Source organism: Tachypleus tridentatus, chromosome 13, assembly GCF_004210375.1.
Source record: "Tachypleus tridentatus isolate NWPU-2018 chromosome 13, ASM421037v1, whole genome shotgun sequence".
Classification (NCBI taxonomy): domain Eukaryota; kingdom Metazoa; phylum Arthropoda; class Merostomata; order Xiphosura; family Limulidae; genus Tachypleus; species Tachypleus tridentatus.
The window spans coordinates 129471738-129490942 of record NC_134837.1 but is presented as its reverse complement, the minus strand read 5'-3'; the positions used below and the strand labels follow the sequence as shown (position 1 = coordinate 129490942).

Here is a 19205-nt window from a genome sequence, read left to right as displayed (position 1 = left end):
CACCCGATATGTCACACAAAACCCAAAAAAGTGAGGATCCAAAGACCTCTATGCAGGGAGAACCTTGTCAGGACAGGATAAACAATCTGTGACCAGATCCATGAAACCCAAATCAAAAACTTCACAATTAATGAAACCTTGATAGAACAGTCATCAGTTGTTGTTGTTATTCTTCTGAATGTTACAATAAATTGATGAACAACCGACAGATCAAAACTGCCACATTTATAAGTTGAAAATTGTTATTTTCATCTGTTGGACGTGGACGTTTTTTGTTTTTTCCCGCAGTAACTGCGAGTTCATAATTCACAAAAGTGATGATAAATAAAAATAACTTCTGGTAAGTGATTCAAACCGCAAGCGAAGTCACGTCTATACAAGAAGACCGCTAATGTAGTAGTGGTTACTAGTTGTAAGACTAGAAAGGGCGCTAGTCAATAAAGGTAGTGTCACACTCATATTGGTGGAAAGTTGCTGTATCGTTATTTGCATATCATTATGTAGAGATAAGTGGAGGTATCGAAGGTTGTAGAGAGCGAAAATGTACACCGATAGAGGACAGTAAAAATAGATTGTTTGTTTTTGAATTTCGTGCAATGCTACTCGAGGTCTGTCTGAGCTAGCCGTCCCTAGTTTAGCAGTGTAAGACTAGAGGGAAGGCAGCTAGTCATTACCACCCACTGCCTACTCTTGGGCTACTCTTTTACCAACAAATAGAGGGATTGACCGTAACATTATAACGCACCCACGGCTGAGAGAGCGAGCATGTTTGGTATGACGGGGATTCGAACCCGTGACCCTCAGATTACGAGTCGAGTGCCTTAACCACCTGGCCATGCAGGGCCGTATAAATTGAAAAAGTTTTTTGGTGAACGAGAAAGCTACAGTTCTACACACTCTCTTGTAAAGATGACTGAATGCCAACAAGTTTCTTTCTGAGTGTACCCTTAATCTGTGTTCTAAGTGTTCAAATACTTAAACCACTATAACTTTACTTAATGTGAGGGCATAAATGCCAATGCATAACGTGGATACATTTGAGTAATGATTTATTGCCTCCTGCTAATAATAACTACACTTTATGTGATATAGGCGGTTAGACACAGTAGTAAAAGAGTGTAAGATTTGTGAAACGTTAGGCACTAGACGAAACTTGTTGATTCTCTTCAAAAAGTTATTAAATACATTATTGACAAAATTAAAACTTTTTTTTTCCATAAAAAGTACTTGATGTTAAGTTGTTATACTTAAAGAGCTCTAAATTGGTAGATACATTAAAATATCTATAGACAGAAATAAGGGATAAATTTTTCTTGAACTATTAAAAAATAAAGATATTAAAATACGAACACAATTCTGATAAGGATTCTTTATGGCACACTATTTGCCACTTTCAAATGTTTTACTGAAGATACAAATATATTTCGTTCAGACAGAACTTCCAATACCTTTGGGGTTTTGGGTCTGTTATCTACTTCACTGTAACCAAAATATAAAACTTCCACCAATTTAAATTTTTTTATTGCATAAATCAGTTTTGGGCTCCTGAATATGCAATTTATTGTACAATTTTCAATCACAAAGTAAGGACACACATATTTGTAGCCAGATTATTTAATCTGATTCTTTGTTTTACTTCAAAATCTCAACTTCAACACAACTAGATAGTAGATACTTGTTTACATTATATAAGTCATTTCTAAAACAGAAAATGAAATCATTACGCTCTTGAAAAATATATTATTTTACATCATTTTATAACAAACTATATATTTTAGTGATACCCAGTTATATTTGCCTGATACATAAAACCTGTAGCTCTAGCTTAGTTTTTACATTTACACTAGAGATAAATTCACAGAAAATATAATGAACTATAGCATCTTACAGTTACTTTCAGAGACAAACTCACTAGAAATGCTTTGTAGTTGGTGAACAATATCAAACTACTGACATAAAAAAACAAACAGCTAATAGAACGTAAATTTAATTAACACTATAACAACATTTTTGGGTATGTTTTCTAAGGTGAATAAGACGTTTAAATCCTTTTCCACAGTAAAAGCATTTCAGAACTGCCTGCTTTCTATGCTGAAATAAATGATGGTTCTTAAGAGTATCTGAAGAACGAAAAACCTTTTTACAATCTGGACACTGGTACAATAATCCCCTGTCTGTATTTACAGCCATACTTTTCCAAGAAATCCTTGGTTGTTTCCTCAACAAGGAAATTACAACACCTGATAACACAGAGAAAAGTAATCAAATGCATGACAGTTTCATTAAAGTAAAACAATTAGATTGTTATTAGAATGATAATGTATGCATTATAATTATAAGGTTCTTCACAATTATAATTTCAAATTGTACACATGTAATGATTTTCCTCTTTGCCAGTATCTCAATAAATAATATAGAAAATACAATATTTTGACTAAAATAAGTATCTGTGAAAGACACTTAAGACTTCTTAAAAAATATTTTAAAGAAAAAGAAAGGTGAGAAGCCACATAACAGAAGAAAAACATAACATCTTTCATTAATTATTTTTCATGCATATAATCTCATAAACAAGTCACATTCATAACAAAATAGGTTTTCTGAAATAACTTTATAGAATAACAAAAACAGGTTGTGCAATATACAAAGACAATATAACACTTTTAAATGTATACAAAAAATTTCAAAAATGCTTGAAATGACAACTCTAAAGTGCTTATAACCCACTGATGTGTGCATTACAAGTTTTAGACTCTAAGACAAATTAAGAACTTCAAACTGATGAACTTCAGAGTAATACAATACAATTCACTTCCAATTAATTACACAAATTATTTCATCATTATGCACATATTAAAGGATGAGATTTAAATTATCTAAAAATACAATATCTTGAAAACTAATAATTCTACCCAATTAAATTATACATCAATTAAAACTTAAGAAGAGAGGAAAAGTATGAACCTAATATCAAATTATCACAGAAGAAAAAAAAAAGCATTTATTTTCAACACTACAAATCAGCCCTCCAATTACAGAGGGTGCACCTTTTTTACAACCCACGTCTTGGAATGAGTCTGTGTCAAAAAAAAGAAGAAGAAGAGAGAAAATTACCATCAAAGAAATTGCAAATTGCCATGAATTTCATTGCTAGGGTGGTTGCTATGGGAAAATTTTAATTTTCAATTCTGGATTATGATTTTTCAATTCCACTTTTCAGGGATATGTAAGGGTGTTTTGGCAAAATGTGTTGCAGGAACTGAAAGTAGACATTTTAAATTAGCAAAATATCTGTTTTTTTAAAAGAAGGATGTATAAAATGGGCTAGAAATACCTTAATTATTATCCAAATGACATACAACACTTACTAATTATAGCACTTTTACAATTACTGTCAAGTGTAAAGCACATACACACAAAATAACAAAAAATACAACTAAAAGCACAAGATAAATATACAAGAATGAAACCCAGTGAAGTCTGATAGAATTTTCACAGATTTCAAGTGCACTCACATCAAAAATTCTTTTACAATTTCTGCATTACACATCTCCAAACAGCAACTTGATATATTTTAGGTTTAGTAAGAAATATGTGTTTGTGTTTTCTTACAGCAAAGCCACATCAGGCCATCTGCTGAGCTTACCAAGGGGAATCGAACCCCTGATTTTAGTGTTGTAAATCTGTAGACATACCACTGGTACCAGTGGGGGACTAGTGAGAAACATACTGAAGCACATTACAATGACAACTTGATACCATTGGTTGAAACACTGCACTTATTCAAATCAGAATTTGCCTATTGTGAAAACTGCTATCATTATATTTTTAAATCAATATGGAAAATATGTATACAGTATTGTGTTCCTGGAAAATTCTAACTTCCATCTGAAAACTTCAAAAATACTTTAAACAAAAATTATTAGTATCAAAAAACATTTGCTACATTGAAATAAGTGAAACAAAATAAGATTTTTAAAAATTCCAACTTGTATTGTGAAAACATTTTTGTGCACGTCTTCAGAGATAAGGCACATGTACCCTGTTTGTTGTGATATCAGATATTGACAGCTCTCATTTTGCAAGAATGGTGTTTTTAAGAAAGTTTTTGCAACAGAATAGCATTGTGGAGATTGATATGTCACTAGTGATTGTGACAGTCACTGAAAACCTAACGCACTTTATCTAACAATGTGTGTACATGTGATTTAATGTCATTGCTCTAAACAATGTAGATAAAACACATTCAATTTCAATATTTGTCTCTCAGTCAACACTTTCAAATTTACACACAATGGACATTTCTTCTCCTAAAAAAATAAAAAAACATAAAATTAATTTTTATACGAGCAGTAAACAATATTACAATAATCACTAATTTTGATTTTATAACAGTATCTTCCATTGCTTAAATGCTTAGAAGAGTTTGATATTTCCTGTGTAAATTATAGACACTAGTAATATATATAAAGGTTAAGTGCGCCTATGTGTATACACACATACATGATACTCATGGTGTTTTCACATGTAATAACAAGTATGTAACAATAGGATTTATTGAAGTCACTTTACAAATAAGTTTAATTATCAACATCTACTTTCGTTTCTTCTAGCTTTTCAGTCACATTTTTAATCTTAGCAGATTAAAAAAAACAGCAACTCACATAAGCATAAATATAACAACATTTCTAAGTGGTAATGGTGTTGCTTTTTTTGCTAAATATTATTTTTTTATTGTAAATGCTGTTTGGATAACATATTGACATTCCAATCATTTTGAGCTCTTCTTCTGAAGGATGTAGGATTCAAGCCCAAACCATTTACCTCTCTTTACTGATCAAAATCACCCTTAAATATTTATGGAATAAATATAATTGATGGATCTATGCTTCTGTTTTGCAAACAAGTGTGTACAAACTTTTGCCATTCAAATATGAGTCTATCTTCTAAAAAGAAGCATCAACACCAGAGATTAAAGAAAACGATGAACCCAAACTGCAAACCCTCTTTTGGAAGAGTACAAAGTGATGAGAAATTATATCTAAATGTTGTTTTAAATATTTCATTGGGTATGGAAGAAAGCTTGATGATGGACCATATAAATTTAATGTTGATATGGATGCCACATGTAGATGTAGTTTTTCATATCTATTTACAAATGAATGTGCTATTTAGAAATACAGACCCCAAAACAGTAATGAAATAAACCAATTTCCACTTTCATATCTGTCACATATAGTGCATGTGTTAAACTGTGTGCATAAATCAAAGTTGGTTCACATCATTTTGTCTTGTATGTTTAGTATCTCAAATACCACAAAATCTTCAAAATATTTCAGATAAAAACCCAACAGTCTATTAACAACTAATGTTTACAGACAAAATCAACAGATACTCATTTATTAAAAAAGAATATAAAAAAAATATTATTTTCACAATTTATAACTACACTGAATGTAAAGTATTAGGTATATTTTCTTTATTTCTAGTTGTTAGTAATGTTTTCAACACAGAATAATACATAAATCACAGTTTCTGTAAGAATAGAAGAAAAATATTTTACCCATACATATATAATTAAGGATTACAAAATAAATATTGAGCATTTGATATCAATTAAATGAGATACTTGAATTATGTTCATATCTAAAATATTTTATTTATCAGATTCTTATGTTAAGAGAACCAGTGATTCCTTAGAATGCCAGTTCTAAAAATGTTCTATAAACATGACTAAATTGTGTTCAGTTTTTCATAAATGCACATACGAATTTGTTTAAAAAATGAATGCAGTATTCAACAATATTAAACTAATAATTTTCAGAATCTACAATAATAAACTTACATATAAAAAAATGAGTTTGTGATCTCTGCTTCACTGGACATCAACTTTTGTAAGTAAAAACCTGATGAATGTTAAGTTAATAGAATGCCACAAACATGAAAATAACTCATTCCACCTTTATACCTGTCAAACTCACAAAATGTATCTACATGTACTTTATTTTAAACCAAAAATTAACAAACACACAGCAATTGTTTCATGACATTAAAAATAATTTTCACTCATCATAATCAATTTTATTTCTAGAATAATAATGTTTTTTCTATCAAAGTTAATGACAATTACATTGAAGTGCAGTCCTTTGTCACAGTGCTTACTTGTACACTAACATAAATTGACATAACTGAGAGCATTTCTTGATGAAAAATCCAACATTTAGGTACCTACATTATTCCTTTACCAACAGTTAAATACACTCAAAACATCTTGTTTTTTTCTTGCTCAGGTGGATGGTGTTATATTTCCTTAGAATGATTTTCCTGCAGAGCAGTCAGTTAGACTCACTACAGAGATTTGTAAAATATCAGCCGAAGATGTGTAATTGATTATCTCTCCAAGATCATCAGGAAGAAAGAATCAAGATACACATGGAGGAAAATGTTGATTCACAATGTGTGTAGGTGTTTTTTGTTCAAAATCATTAGGAGTCTGGTGTGTCTCCTCTGTAAGTTAAGCTACTACTATAATTAAAATGAAATAAACTGCCAAAGTTAATGTTACAAATTCCAGTCCAATATATACTCAACTAAGATAAACAAAACCATCAGAATTCACAAGTGCAATGCAGCTGACCTCAACAAAGTAAACATATTCTAAATAAAGAAAGTTTACCAAAGCCACACTCAGAGATTACAAAAAATGAAATATCCTCTTTTTTTTTTTCTTTTACCTCATAGGGGCAAACATATATACAAAAATATTACAGAACATATAAAGACAAGTTTGCACATCAAAATACCACAAATTGTAAACTGAGTTCCAGAGTATAACAGCTCCTATTACCTGATTTGTTACAGAGAATATAGCACCCTATATGTGAACATCATATGTCGTCTTTCCTGCAAGTAAGTCAATTAATTGCCAGTTAGTGAACTTACATTTTGTATATACCAAAATAAGATGAACTGAAGTTTCTACTTGAGAAAGTCTCCAAGTACAAACTAGAAATAGAAAAGAAGAAAAAAAATCAAAACATTTACACCTTCACTATGGGGTTAAAACACTACACTATCCTGTACCATATATCTTCTCCCCTTTACCTTCAGGGTGACTTAGCCACTCCTAAACTTAAAATTATATTAAAATTAAATTTTAAAAACTCAGCCTTTAACCTGTTCAGTGCTATAGACAAGATAACTCGTCCAAGCAGATCGGTAACACAGTGCCACGGACGAGTTAATTCATTCTCAATAATGCCTAACTGCAACGCTAGATGTCAGCACCATACATGCATTTGACCTACTTACAAATTGTTTCATTTTCAATCCAAAATGGTGTCAGGAAAAAAGTTACAAAATGAAGAAGCATTAGCGTTGTATTGTAGCAGCTGAAATACTTGGCAGTCAACAGGTTAACCACATTACATAAGAAATGGTATAGCTATTCTAGGCTCTGTAAAACCACTTGCCAAACAAAATTAAATAACACAAAAACAAAAATAACTACAACACCAAAATGTGGTTTTTTACTATTCAATTATTCCCTTAAAATGGAAGTAGCTTACTCTTACATATTCTGAAATAAGAACAAAGAAAACACTATAATTTCCAGTTTAATACACTATGCACCAATATATAATAATACAAAAAACCATCACATAATGAAAAATAAAAAAATACATAACAAAGAAAAACAGACAAAAATATGAAATTAAAGCACACAATATTTTTTTTTAAACCTAAGCACCTGAAGAGCAAAATCAAACCTGTAAACATTAATAAAACATGTGCAACACTAAACTTACAAAGATACATTTAGACACAATGTAAGTAATCATAAAACCTTTAATTAAAAATATGTATCTACATCTTAATTACATATATTGATATATGGAAACCTTAAACCTAAACATTATAAAAATATACATATCTAAACTGTACCAACAAATCTTGATCATACGTATACTAAGTAACAATGAAACAAAAACACACTATTTAATAAATAAATGTATATTCATGATTCACTGATCTTACACACAAGTTAGGAGAGATGTTGTATTTACTAAATTTAAAGGAGGCTTGACAGTAACTTCTTAAAAAGAGTCAGCATACCTTCTAAGCATTCACCAGATCCTCACAGAGATTATGTACTTTGTCCTCAAACCTTGTTGCCAGACCTCTACTCTTTATCAGATAGCCTTCCTTGCAATTTTAAATTGCCCAGAGGCCAATGTCCCCATGGCTGGCTATTCCTAAAAGTGTTCATTTCCAAATTGCTACCTGGTTAGTGTGATCTGCTTCTTTACCTTGGGCAAAAGAGTCTTTGGGAAGCTCCACCCCCTTTGTTTTACCTCCAGAGCTGTTAATGGAATTACCGTCATTTTTCCTGAAGTAGATTCTCTAGTGCACATGGTGGAAGCAGACATTGTGATCACTGTTATTGTAGCTGCCAAAAACCAAACCCAATGTAGCCACAGTAGTGGCTGCTACTTGGAGTGAAAATTTGTAGTGGATTCAGGTCTAAGGAGCATACTACTTGTTTCTTAATGAAGTAATCCAGCATGTGTGATGTTTTTCCTGAATAAAACAGTTGTGCATGTTCATCAGGTTTACTGGAGAAGAATCCTGGCATTATACTGGCATATAATTATAATCCTCCTTATTTGGCAAATTAGGTTCAGATCTAGATCTACAGTTACTTTTCCATATTTTTTAATTTCTAGTTTCTCATCTTTTTTTCTAATAGGTGGTGGGTCATTCATAGGAGTCATTGTCAGAATGACTGAATCACTAGGTATCGTGGATTTGATAGAACCCACAGTCACTGGCTCTGTTATTAGTACTTCCAGTGATAAGATGATTGGTGTCACATTAGGTTTTTTTTAGGGTTACTCCTATCTTCACAGTTTCCACAGCATGCATATCAGAACCATCATACAGCAACGTGTCTTCATATACTGGCTCAAAAGGCATAAACTTCAGGCCAGATACAGATATAGAATTCAGCATTTGAAACTCTAAAGCATTGTTAAAATCAAACAGAAATTTCTCATCAATGGCTTCTTCCATGACTCCTTTAATAGTGTTGGGGTTGAACAACAACAAGAGAAAAAAACATCAACAGACAGAATGTAAAATCAAGGGTGTTGAGTTTGATCTTGAAAACATCTGTATTTAAAATAAAAGGTTAAAAAATTCCAACTGGTCCATGAAACTTGGTCACTAGTGTGGATTAAAGATATGACAGAATAATTACTAAAATACCATGTCACAGAAAGTTTGAAAAACAAAAATACACCTATAGTTAAGTTAAGACTTAAGTACACTCACCAGAGTCCAATATTTACACTCTTTAGTTGTTTTTAACCAAAACCAGTTTAATTGGCCCAACAGAGTCAATTAGAACTTTAAATATTTTCCAATTTTTACTTTGTCATCAAGGTGAATTTCTATACTTTTTCCCTTCACTCCAGGTTGTGTTTTAATCATGTGAAAGAATCTTCTTTACTTCGATCACTCAAATGAAACCTGTAGCTTTCTGGAGATTCCTGGCATATTTTTAGATATCATGAGAAATCTGTATGATGTCTGAAATGGAAAAAAAAAAAACTTCCTGAAACATGTAAATGATGGGATTTATCCAAACAAAGTGTGAGAAATACATTTTGGTTAGTATTACAATAATAATCTGAAGGCACATTATTTTTATGTTTATCTCAATTATTATAAAGATTATGTAGTAACATATTCTAAGAATGACATAACCAGAAACTGTTATTTTCATTTATTGTTAAACACATATATCCAGACAGATACTTGCAACTGTGTCTTACTTCATGAAATTTACATCTGCAACTGATAAAATGAAATTAACAGACAAGCACACACATCTGTATATGTGTAGTTGTTCTTGGAGTGGACCAGTCAGAATCTCTGAAGAACCATTTAGAGTTTTTGTGAGGAAGTGATTTGAAATTTTGTAAATTTTGAAACATACTGCTTGCACTTAACTTACCTGAAGAACATGATCTCCACTACCCACAGACAGCTAGCTCAAGTGATGAAGGTATCCTCAGGTTTTGAGTTTAACCTCAACTATCTGTGCTCTTATAAGGTGGTCATGATAGTGATGTAAATCCACATCTATTCTACAGCCCCAACACTATCTGGTTTAAGTAATGACAGAGCCTGTGTCCAGTAGAATAATAAAAGAGGGGTGAGACTGCAATGTAGTTAACCACACAAGTAACCAACGTTAGATCAAACACTGATCTTGTTATTCCAGCCATGAAAATTCATTGACTTCAACATCTAGTGTCCTTTTCTACTTCTTTCAGACACAAGTTAAACATAGAAGATAATTTCAACAGATGTTAATCTTTGCCTTCAGTACTACTGCATAGTTCATATTTTCATGTGCAATAACTGGGACTTCTGTTGTATAAATGATTGGATATTATTCAGAAAGCCAGGTATACAGGGAGCGTTTTGATCCACATGATACAAATATCTTGTTATAATTAAACAAGTGTGTACACCAAGTTTAAGTTCATTCTGCCACTTGCACTGTTTATGAATTTCACTTTCCACAGATAGTTTCACCTCATTCACTTAGACTTTGGTTCCACGGTTGAAACTCTACTAGCCAACACCTGCTATGAACCCTTCGTTATTTATATCTGTTTCCAGAAGATTCAATCTAACAAGTGTTTCAAAAGTGTAATATCTGAACAAACATAAACAAAAACAACAGCTCACTATTTAGAAGATACTACGATACAGACCAGTGCTAATTAACTTTATAACTAACCTATATTTGGATCAAACTCTTAATATTCTGACTCAAGTTTGTTCTCTTGTCATATTTTTAGTGATTAAATTCTTTAGTGTTGAATGACACTTATGAATAATTTGGGTGTAATTTCATACATGAATACCACATAATGCACACACATAATCACAAATGTTTGTCTACATATGTGCGAGTATACTGCTTCTGTGCATCGTCATGTAAATAAGCAGCTTTTGTAACAGATTACTTCAGGCATGGTAACCTACGTAACAGTAGTCATGATTCAGTAATGTGCTGCCATCTTGTGAATGATGTAAATGAACAATGTATTACACACTTGAACAAAATAAATATTTCTCGGTGAAATTGAACTGAACTAGATAATTCAGCCAAAATTCCATTCTTAAGAAACATTATTTACTCTGTCTCTACCTTTTATATCAATACATACCATTGTCAAGACGAGCTAAATACACTGGGCATTAACTGTTTGTAACAACTGCTAACCACAGATTATCAAGTCATTGTATCACTTAACATAAGTAGATCCACTAATGTTGCACTAGCTTTACAGGAAAGTATTCATAGGTAATTCCAGCAAAATAAAACTTATTCTAAAGAAGTCATCCAATTCATTCTGCTTAAAGGTACAGCACAATCTCCTCACTGAACATTGAGGAATCACATATAAGTAAGAATACTGCCAAGTCCTTTCCTTAAGCCTGCTGCTACTCTGGTGACATTGATATTTTTTACAAGGAATATCACTCTGATGCAAGGAAAGCAAGAGATATCAACACCCTTTCAGGCACTAGTTTTTCACACAATCATCCTACATTGGTATGAAAGAACAATTTTAGAATGTAATTCATGTATCATAATTCATTTATCACCTGACATACTGGAATGTAAAGAATGTTACTTCCTTACAAATGAGTGTTTCCACCACTAGTTACCATCTTCAGTTGTGCAAAATCTTGTTATTACATCAATTAGCTTTAGCTGTCCTGACTTACACAGAAGCAGTAATTGTACCATGTAGTATATATGTGACATCATACATCATCACTCTTGGGCTGAGGAAGCAAGGGATTCAAAACACCTTCATCCACTGTTGGCATGACCAAGTGACAATTCCAGCAGGAGGTTAATCAGGTGGAAATAATTCAATGTAAGGTATACGTTATACCATGAAGTGCCACCTGACAGCTCAGATATCAAAAATGTGACTTCCTTTTATTTAGTCAGTGATCCTACAACCAGCGAGTGTTTTAGCTCATACATGAACAGCACATGTGTCACATAGTACATACATTATATTTTACAATACAATTTGGGGGCCCAGAAAGCAAGGTAGCAATATGCCCTTTCATACAGCAATCTTTCCACTACATGATCACCCTAACAAAAATTATTTTATCTCAATCACTAATCTTTCATTTCCATAAATGGATATTGTTGAAATTATTCTATTAATCAGCCCAACAATTAATTGATTAGCAGCTTCCACTAATCATCTAGAAATTGATATTACAATGAAGTGTGGTGAAGGAGCCAATAACATAATCAAAATAATTTTTTCCATTTATTACTATGTTTGATTATTCCAATTATCTGTATCTCATATAAGAATAATAAAGTAGTTGGATGTAACCAAATAGTGGAACAACTTATCCCAGTAGTCATCCAGTTCTCACTTTATAATGGATTAATATCAATTCAGTAACAGATACAGTTATTAGTGGCATAGAAACTAATTTATTTATGAACAAATTTCATAAAATCCTCTCTATTCAAGACCTAAGTTTTGGTCATTAAAAAGCGTCTTCTTTAGATATGTTTTACTAATATTTTAATACACCAGTTAGCTTTTCATATTGAAGTTGAAAGTACAATTCTGTACTATCACCTTTATTTTCCAATGAATACTACTTTTTTAATCACTATTAAATTACAGTATTAGACAATAAAAATATAATTAACAGAAAAAGCGACCTCAATACTTAGTATATTTTCACAGTAACAAAAATTCAGTTGTGTAAGTAATACGATCATAAAGGTTTGAGATTTACTTTACTGATTTATAGGAGCATTGATGATAATAATTATTTGAGAATTGAGTTGATTTATATGAGCATTCATTATTATCTTTATTTGAAAACCTAGTATGTGATTTCCTAATATTAATACATAGTATTTTCCATCCTCTAATAATACTCATGGTCCCTAAAACTAAAATTAGAGGTTCTATGTTCTATTCAGATTTCTAACATTGTGTTTTAACCAAACATCAAAGTTCTATTTAAACAACCCAATAACATAATAAAAACTGAGGTGACCCACAGAAAATTTAATTATTCCTTAAATTAATATAAATAAAAGTACTGATTTAAATATATTATTATATTTCCATTTGAATAAAAAGAGAAGAATCCAGAATCTTCAAATGCTTATTCTACATTTTCTTTTTAATAAAAGAAATATCAGATATACATGTATGAAAAACAAAGCCAAATATCATACATTCAGAACTATATCACTGCATCAGCAAATAAAGTAAAAAGCAGAGTTAATTCAATTTACAACAAAAAAATTAAATCTTACAATAAATACAATTTATGTAAAAAACACAACTAAGAAAGAGATAGCTTCAAAAAATGTTTTACGCTATTAAGTAATACTATTTTGAATTATGATAAAAATAATTCATTTAATTTCTATACTAGAAAACTGGTGAACATTGAGCTCAAATCACTTATTACTTCCTGAGAAGCCTAATTTGCAATTATAATATAATAAAAGAAAAAAAAACAAAAGAGACTGTATTAAACCAATCTTTTCAAAAATCCATCACATGATGTACAAATCTTTTGTGTTTAGCTAGACTAATCTTCCAGCTAAATGGTTTAGAGCAGATTTCACAACGGAAACCCCAGGCAGCATTCTGGTGAACCATGTACTTGTGTCTGTCAACCATCCACTTTCGTTTAAACAACTTTTGGCACACATCACAGGAAAACTGCAGTATTCCAACCACGGAACTTCTGCTTTCCTTGAAACATTTTTTTCCCTTTAAATACCTGCTCTCTTCTAAAGTAAGATGTCTGGACACAATATACCCTAGAATAATATAAAAAGTTATGTTACTTTAACAACTAGTGTTATTTTATCTAGTTAGTGAACATAAATACACTACATAATGTATATTAAATAATGAACAAACTTCCTTTGAATTAAATCATTAACACCAAATAAAATGTTAAACATTTTTAGTATAATTTAAAACAAAATAAAAATAAAATATTAAACTGGATTCAATTGATACAGATAATGACTTTTTGTAAAGCTCAGTTCTTTGAGCTAGATTGATATCTTATAACCATTAAGTTCATATACTCTCAACTAAAACTGATCAGTTAATATTTAGTTGTTTCATTAACAAAGCCAAGAATACCAAACTAGGTTTTTCTAGTTTCTCAGCTGCATTTACTTTTTGAACTACAATTATATTGTTGTATTTTCCTAACATACAGTAAATAGCTGTGAACTTGACAATTACTGGAGAAAATGATAAGACAAAAGGAAGAAATTATTCAGTTTAAACCATTACCAAAACCAGAATTTCTATTATTACTAATACACCATATCCATTTCCATGTAACAGAAATGTATATCAGCATAATTTAAACACCAAAAACACACATATATACAAACAGTACATTACAGACAGTACTTCACAATGAAAGTGTTTAATAAACTGTTTTAAAACCTCTTGAAGCTCTGAACAAAAGTTGTAGCTTTAAAGCTTTCATAATATAATAATCTATTTCACTTCTTTCAATCTTACTTCAAAGTAAAAAGTTAGTGTTACATGTACGTGGTAGCTTAAGTCTAGATAAATACTACTACCATGTTATAAAAAATGGAAAACATATAAAGAAATAAATTATTGGAAAGGGAATTACCTATTATGTTAGCATCAGAATTTGTAATTTGTCAGAAAGCATTTAACTGGAAATTATTTGAAATTTCCCTTGGATATTTAACACCTGGTGCTAACTAAATGTTTAGATTACCTTGGAAACCCAGGTGAATGGAATTCAACTTGTTCAGAACAGAAAAAAAACTTATTTAAGGTTGAAGCCAAATGAAATGTTTTCTAATGGACATCTGAGCTGAAGTATTTTGAAACTATTTTGTAACTGACAGTTGAAGAATCACACAGGATCTTTTCTCTTAACTATTAATTTTTGATCTTCACCTATTAAAATTAGGCTAAGCTTCCTCAATCTTTAATGTTGTTTAAACAACCTAATTCACCAACAGTTTAAAAATAAGACAATTTCAAACATCTTAATAAAATAAATAAATAAAAAGGATGAAAATATTTTCTGAAAAATAACAAATTACAACCAAATATAGAATCATATTAAAAAATGTGATCTGAAAATAAAAATCACAATTCCTAAAATTCCAAATCACATTGTTGATATAGAACAAAATAAAAGGTCTCCCATCATTCTTTGAAACATCATCAAATTAACTGAAAGTAAGTTTTGATTTACATTGTAATATTACCAATGCAATGTTCTTCCAAAATTCATCTTTCATAAATAAAGTCACAAAAAATGAAAAACATTGACTGTCTTTACATATACAGAAGATTAAGAAAATCCTTAAAAGAAACAGTGCTTGATATTTTTTGTTATTTTGGAGGAGTTTCACAAGATTCATAAAGTTTAAGTTCTACAAAGCTAAAAGTTGTTTTTTCTAAAGAAAATAAACAATATTTACATTTTCTTCATCTCATAGTTCTTTTTAAATATCATATTATATAAGTCTAGCAAAAACAATACTGCAAACCACTTTCATATTTGTGTTGTTCACATTAGTTCATAAGTTAAAAAACTTTCTTGCTGTCAGTGCCAAGTGCTTCTTGACGAAACATTATGTATACATAATATTTTATAAACACGAAGGTCAATTCACTGCCTGAATGGTGGAGTGGTTTTTTGAGTATTGCAGAAGAACTGGAATGAGCTCTAGCAAACAATCCAAATGGACCTGAAAAAAATTAAGAATTAATTTCTATTCATTTTTTAGATGCAAGTGTACAAAAGAGTCACCTACACTTTGCCAAATCATAGGTATTTAATACAGATATTTAGCATAATAAGTTCTCAAACTTATCACTGAACCAAATAGGACTTTAGAATTGATACTGTTATCAAAATAAATAAAATACCAGAAACTTAACTATGATGCTTGACAGAATACAGAAGATATTTAATTAATGTACTCTTACTTTACTAAAGTGGAAAATGTGAATGTAGTATCAATTATTGTATGAGCTGAATAGAAACAGTTAGAATCTTTTGGTTATTAGTTGTGCACAGATATAAACGTACAAATACCATACTTTGTATTTATAGAAGAGAAATTAGATGTTTTAAATAGCAGCAATTTGGTGATTAGAATCACATTATTTTAGTACTTACTACAGAATACAAATTTTAGGAATCAGTGTTTCCCAAGCTCTTTTGCCTGTGAACCACTTTAATTTTGTGATATTAGTGGGAAGAAGGAGTATTAAAAACACATAATAAGTGTTGTTTATCTAACAAAACAAAATAAGTGCATAAAAATCACTATAATAGTAACATTAACCAAAAATTTGACATTTCTTTCTATGATGAATTAACCTGTCTTTGTGTACAAAGTTGTGTAATGACGCTTGTTGTAATACTCATCATATTCAGTCTTGAGTAAGATTCAGCATTCATCCTGTTTCTGCAATTCACAGGTAGGTAGTAGCAAATGACATCAGATAATGAACTGCTCTGTCTGCAAGTTCTAAGTAATTTTCAGACCTCTAGTTCCAACACTCTGATTGAAGAATTTTTTTAGTCTCTTACCTTAATGTTCCATTGTAAAAAACCTCCAACAAGTGTTCTTCTTTTTTTGTAAAAAAACCAGCACTTAGGTCATTATCTTACAATGCATGGAAACTCACAAGTAAATAATACATTTTTTCACTCAAACTTAAATGCCACATAATGTACAGTTTTAATCATTTTTCCATCTAATTTATATATACTATCCTGCTCATATGGCTGATCTTTTAAGTGTTTGACTTGTTCCATAATCTACATTTTCTTCCTTTCCTTAAGAAACCTTTCCATGGCTCACATGAAGGGAGCATGGAATCCACATATGGTTCGAGAAACACAGCTTGGAAACCTCTTACTGTTATGGATCACAGTTTGTGTTTCTGAAAGCAAAAACACATGCATTTTTGACAAAGAACATATCAGAGTGAAGTTATCTTTTAAAAACAAACACACAACATTCAGTATAGCTGTTCATTTTTTTTTTTAAATTTAAACATAATTCTACCATTTCTAATTTAAAAGAAAAAGGGTGATAGTTATTTTTTGTTAATAAACAATCATACAAATTACCAAAGGTTTCTCTTAAAGTTATATTTAGGATTTAAAAGCCAAGATATATACAATGTTTCACCAGGTTTTGGAGAAAGTAAGACAATGTCTCACTAAAATATTTTTATATAGTCTTCCTTTGTACTTATTTATTTATTACGTATTTGAAGACATCTTAAAAGTTTGTTTGTTTGTAATTTTAGGTTTATATGTTTCAAAGTGAGAACTTAATTATGTCAGGAATATTACTTCAAAAGAGTGTTTGTTTCCAAGTAAGAATCTAATTAGTTAGGTAATTTGGTAATTACAGTTTGTATTTTGTCAAAATAAGAAATTGCACGTCATTGTAAAAACTTTGGCACTTTGTTGCATAAAACTGCTGTTTCATTAGAGAGAAATGATTCTATGTCAATAAAACAATTGTCAAACATATTTTTCAGTCAAATACAAGAGATTAAAAACTTTGAACAAATGACTGAAAAATACAAAGGACATACTTGTACAAAAACAAAAACAATTTTACCTGAACACAAAATAAAAAATATGACAATTCAATTCATGTGAAGAAAAACTTAAAGCACCTGCTCAAAACTGAAACATTGTTCAAAAAAACTTCTCGAGTATCTATAAAAATTAGAGAAATTTTGTTGGTTAGCTTCATTTCATTATCACATTCAAGTCTTACAGTTATAATTTTCATTAAATGTAGATCTTATGCTTTATCAAAGTAATGCCAAATTTCTGCAAAAATCTGTATTTATTAATAGGAATGTAACATCAAAAGTTAATTTATTTTAAAGTGAGATCAAGTGATCATGGAGGTGAAACATTGTCCTGGAACTTTAAAAACCACTCATGTTTTGTTAAGATTTGAATATTCTGGCCAAATCAGCAAATTTTTATTAAACAGTCAAAATGTTCTGCAACATATAGGTTCTTAATTTTTTTTTGAAACTTTAATTCTTACCCAAAAAGACACTAAGCATAAAACTGAAAAAAAATGCAAAACTTTACATACACTATAAACAACAGATAAACCAATTTTTAACTAATCATTTTTTTATTTAATTTAATTCACTAAGACTAGGGGCATAGATTTTTTACACCCGATGGAGGGGATGATTTTTGTAACAACTTATGTGGACTGTTCAATTTGCAAATTGGTAATCTCTGATTACATGAACCTGAAATCTGTAAACATGCAGTCACAGAGTAATCTTGTTGCCACGATACTTGCATGTATACTTAGGCCTACTGACTAACACTTACAAACTATCGCTTAGATCTAAAAGCTTATAAGCACGCCTGTATTAAAGATGTACATTTCAGCTACTGAAAAAGCCTACATCTAAGCCTAATTATGTAATTTGATTGGTAATAACACGAGAATCACAAGAACAAACACACAATTTGTAGGCCTGTGATGCAATAAAACAATCCAACAGGCCAAACTGTAGGGGGGAATAATTGTATGCACCATACCTCCCACCTAAAATGAAGGGGGTGTATACCCCCATCCCCCCAGGATCTATGCACCTGACTAAGACACATACCTCATAAACAAAGAAATACTGAAGTGCACAACTAAAGTAATCATACCAAAGAGTACAATATTCAGCATTTTATCTACTATGTACTAGCATAAACTAGTATATGATGTTAATTCAGTTTCATTATAGCTTATAAAATCATGTTTTTGTTTGTTTTGTTATTATGCACAAAGCTACACAAGGGCTACAGTTTCTACTTCCATAAAATCACACTGAAATAACTGACTAAGAAAAATAGTATTATAGAGATTTTTTCAACTGAATATTCAGTTTTAATTTTATACAAATTATTTTACTATTAATTCTCACTTGGGAAAGAAACAAATGAAATAAGCAAAGTATAAACTTTCTTGTAGTTTAGACAAGTGGATGTTTATTATTTGCCTAGTTTTCAAAATTTCACAAATATACACATCTGAG

The 19205-nt window shown here is 30.6% G+C and overlaps 1 protein-coding gene across 46 annotated transcripts in view; it reads right to left on the bottom strand.

Annotated features, from left to right (window-relative positions):
* Window positions 1-1601: 1601 nt before the first annotated feature.
* The window catches only part of LOC143240970 (uncharacterized), a 32547-nt gene continuing 14943 nt past the window's right edge, over window positions 1602-19205 (bottom strand). For 14 of the 46 annotated variants that reach the window (XM_076484295.1, XM_076484308.1, XM_076484299.1 and 11 more), the window contains 2 exons: window positions 6943-7005; window positions 1602-2240 (listed from right to left, as the gene is read on the bottom strand). In XM_076484295.1, the coding sequence (XP_076340410.1) occupies window positions 1987-2240; window positions 6943-7005 (317 nt within the window). In that variant the 3' untranslated portion in view covers window positions 1602-1986. The other 32 variants (XR_013022090.1, XR_013022089.1, XR_013022083.1 and 29 more) reach the window with 14 other exon arrangements.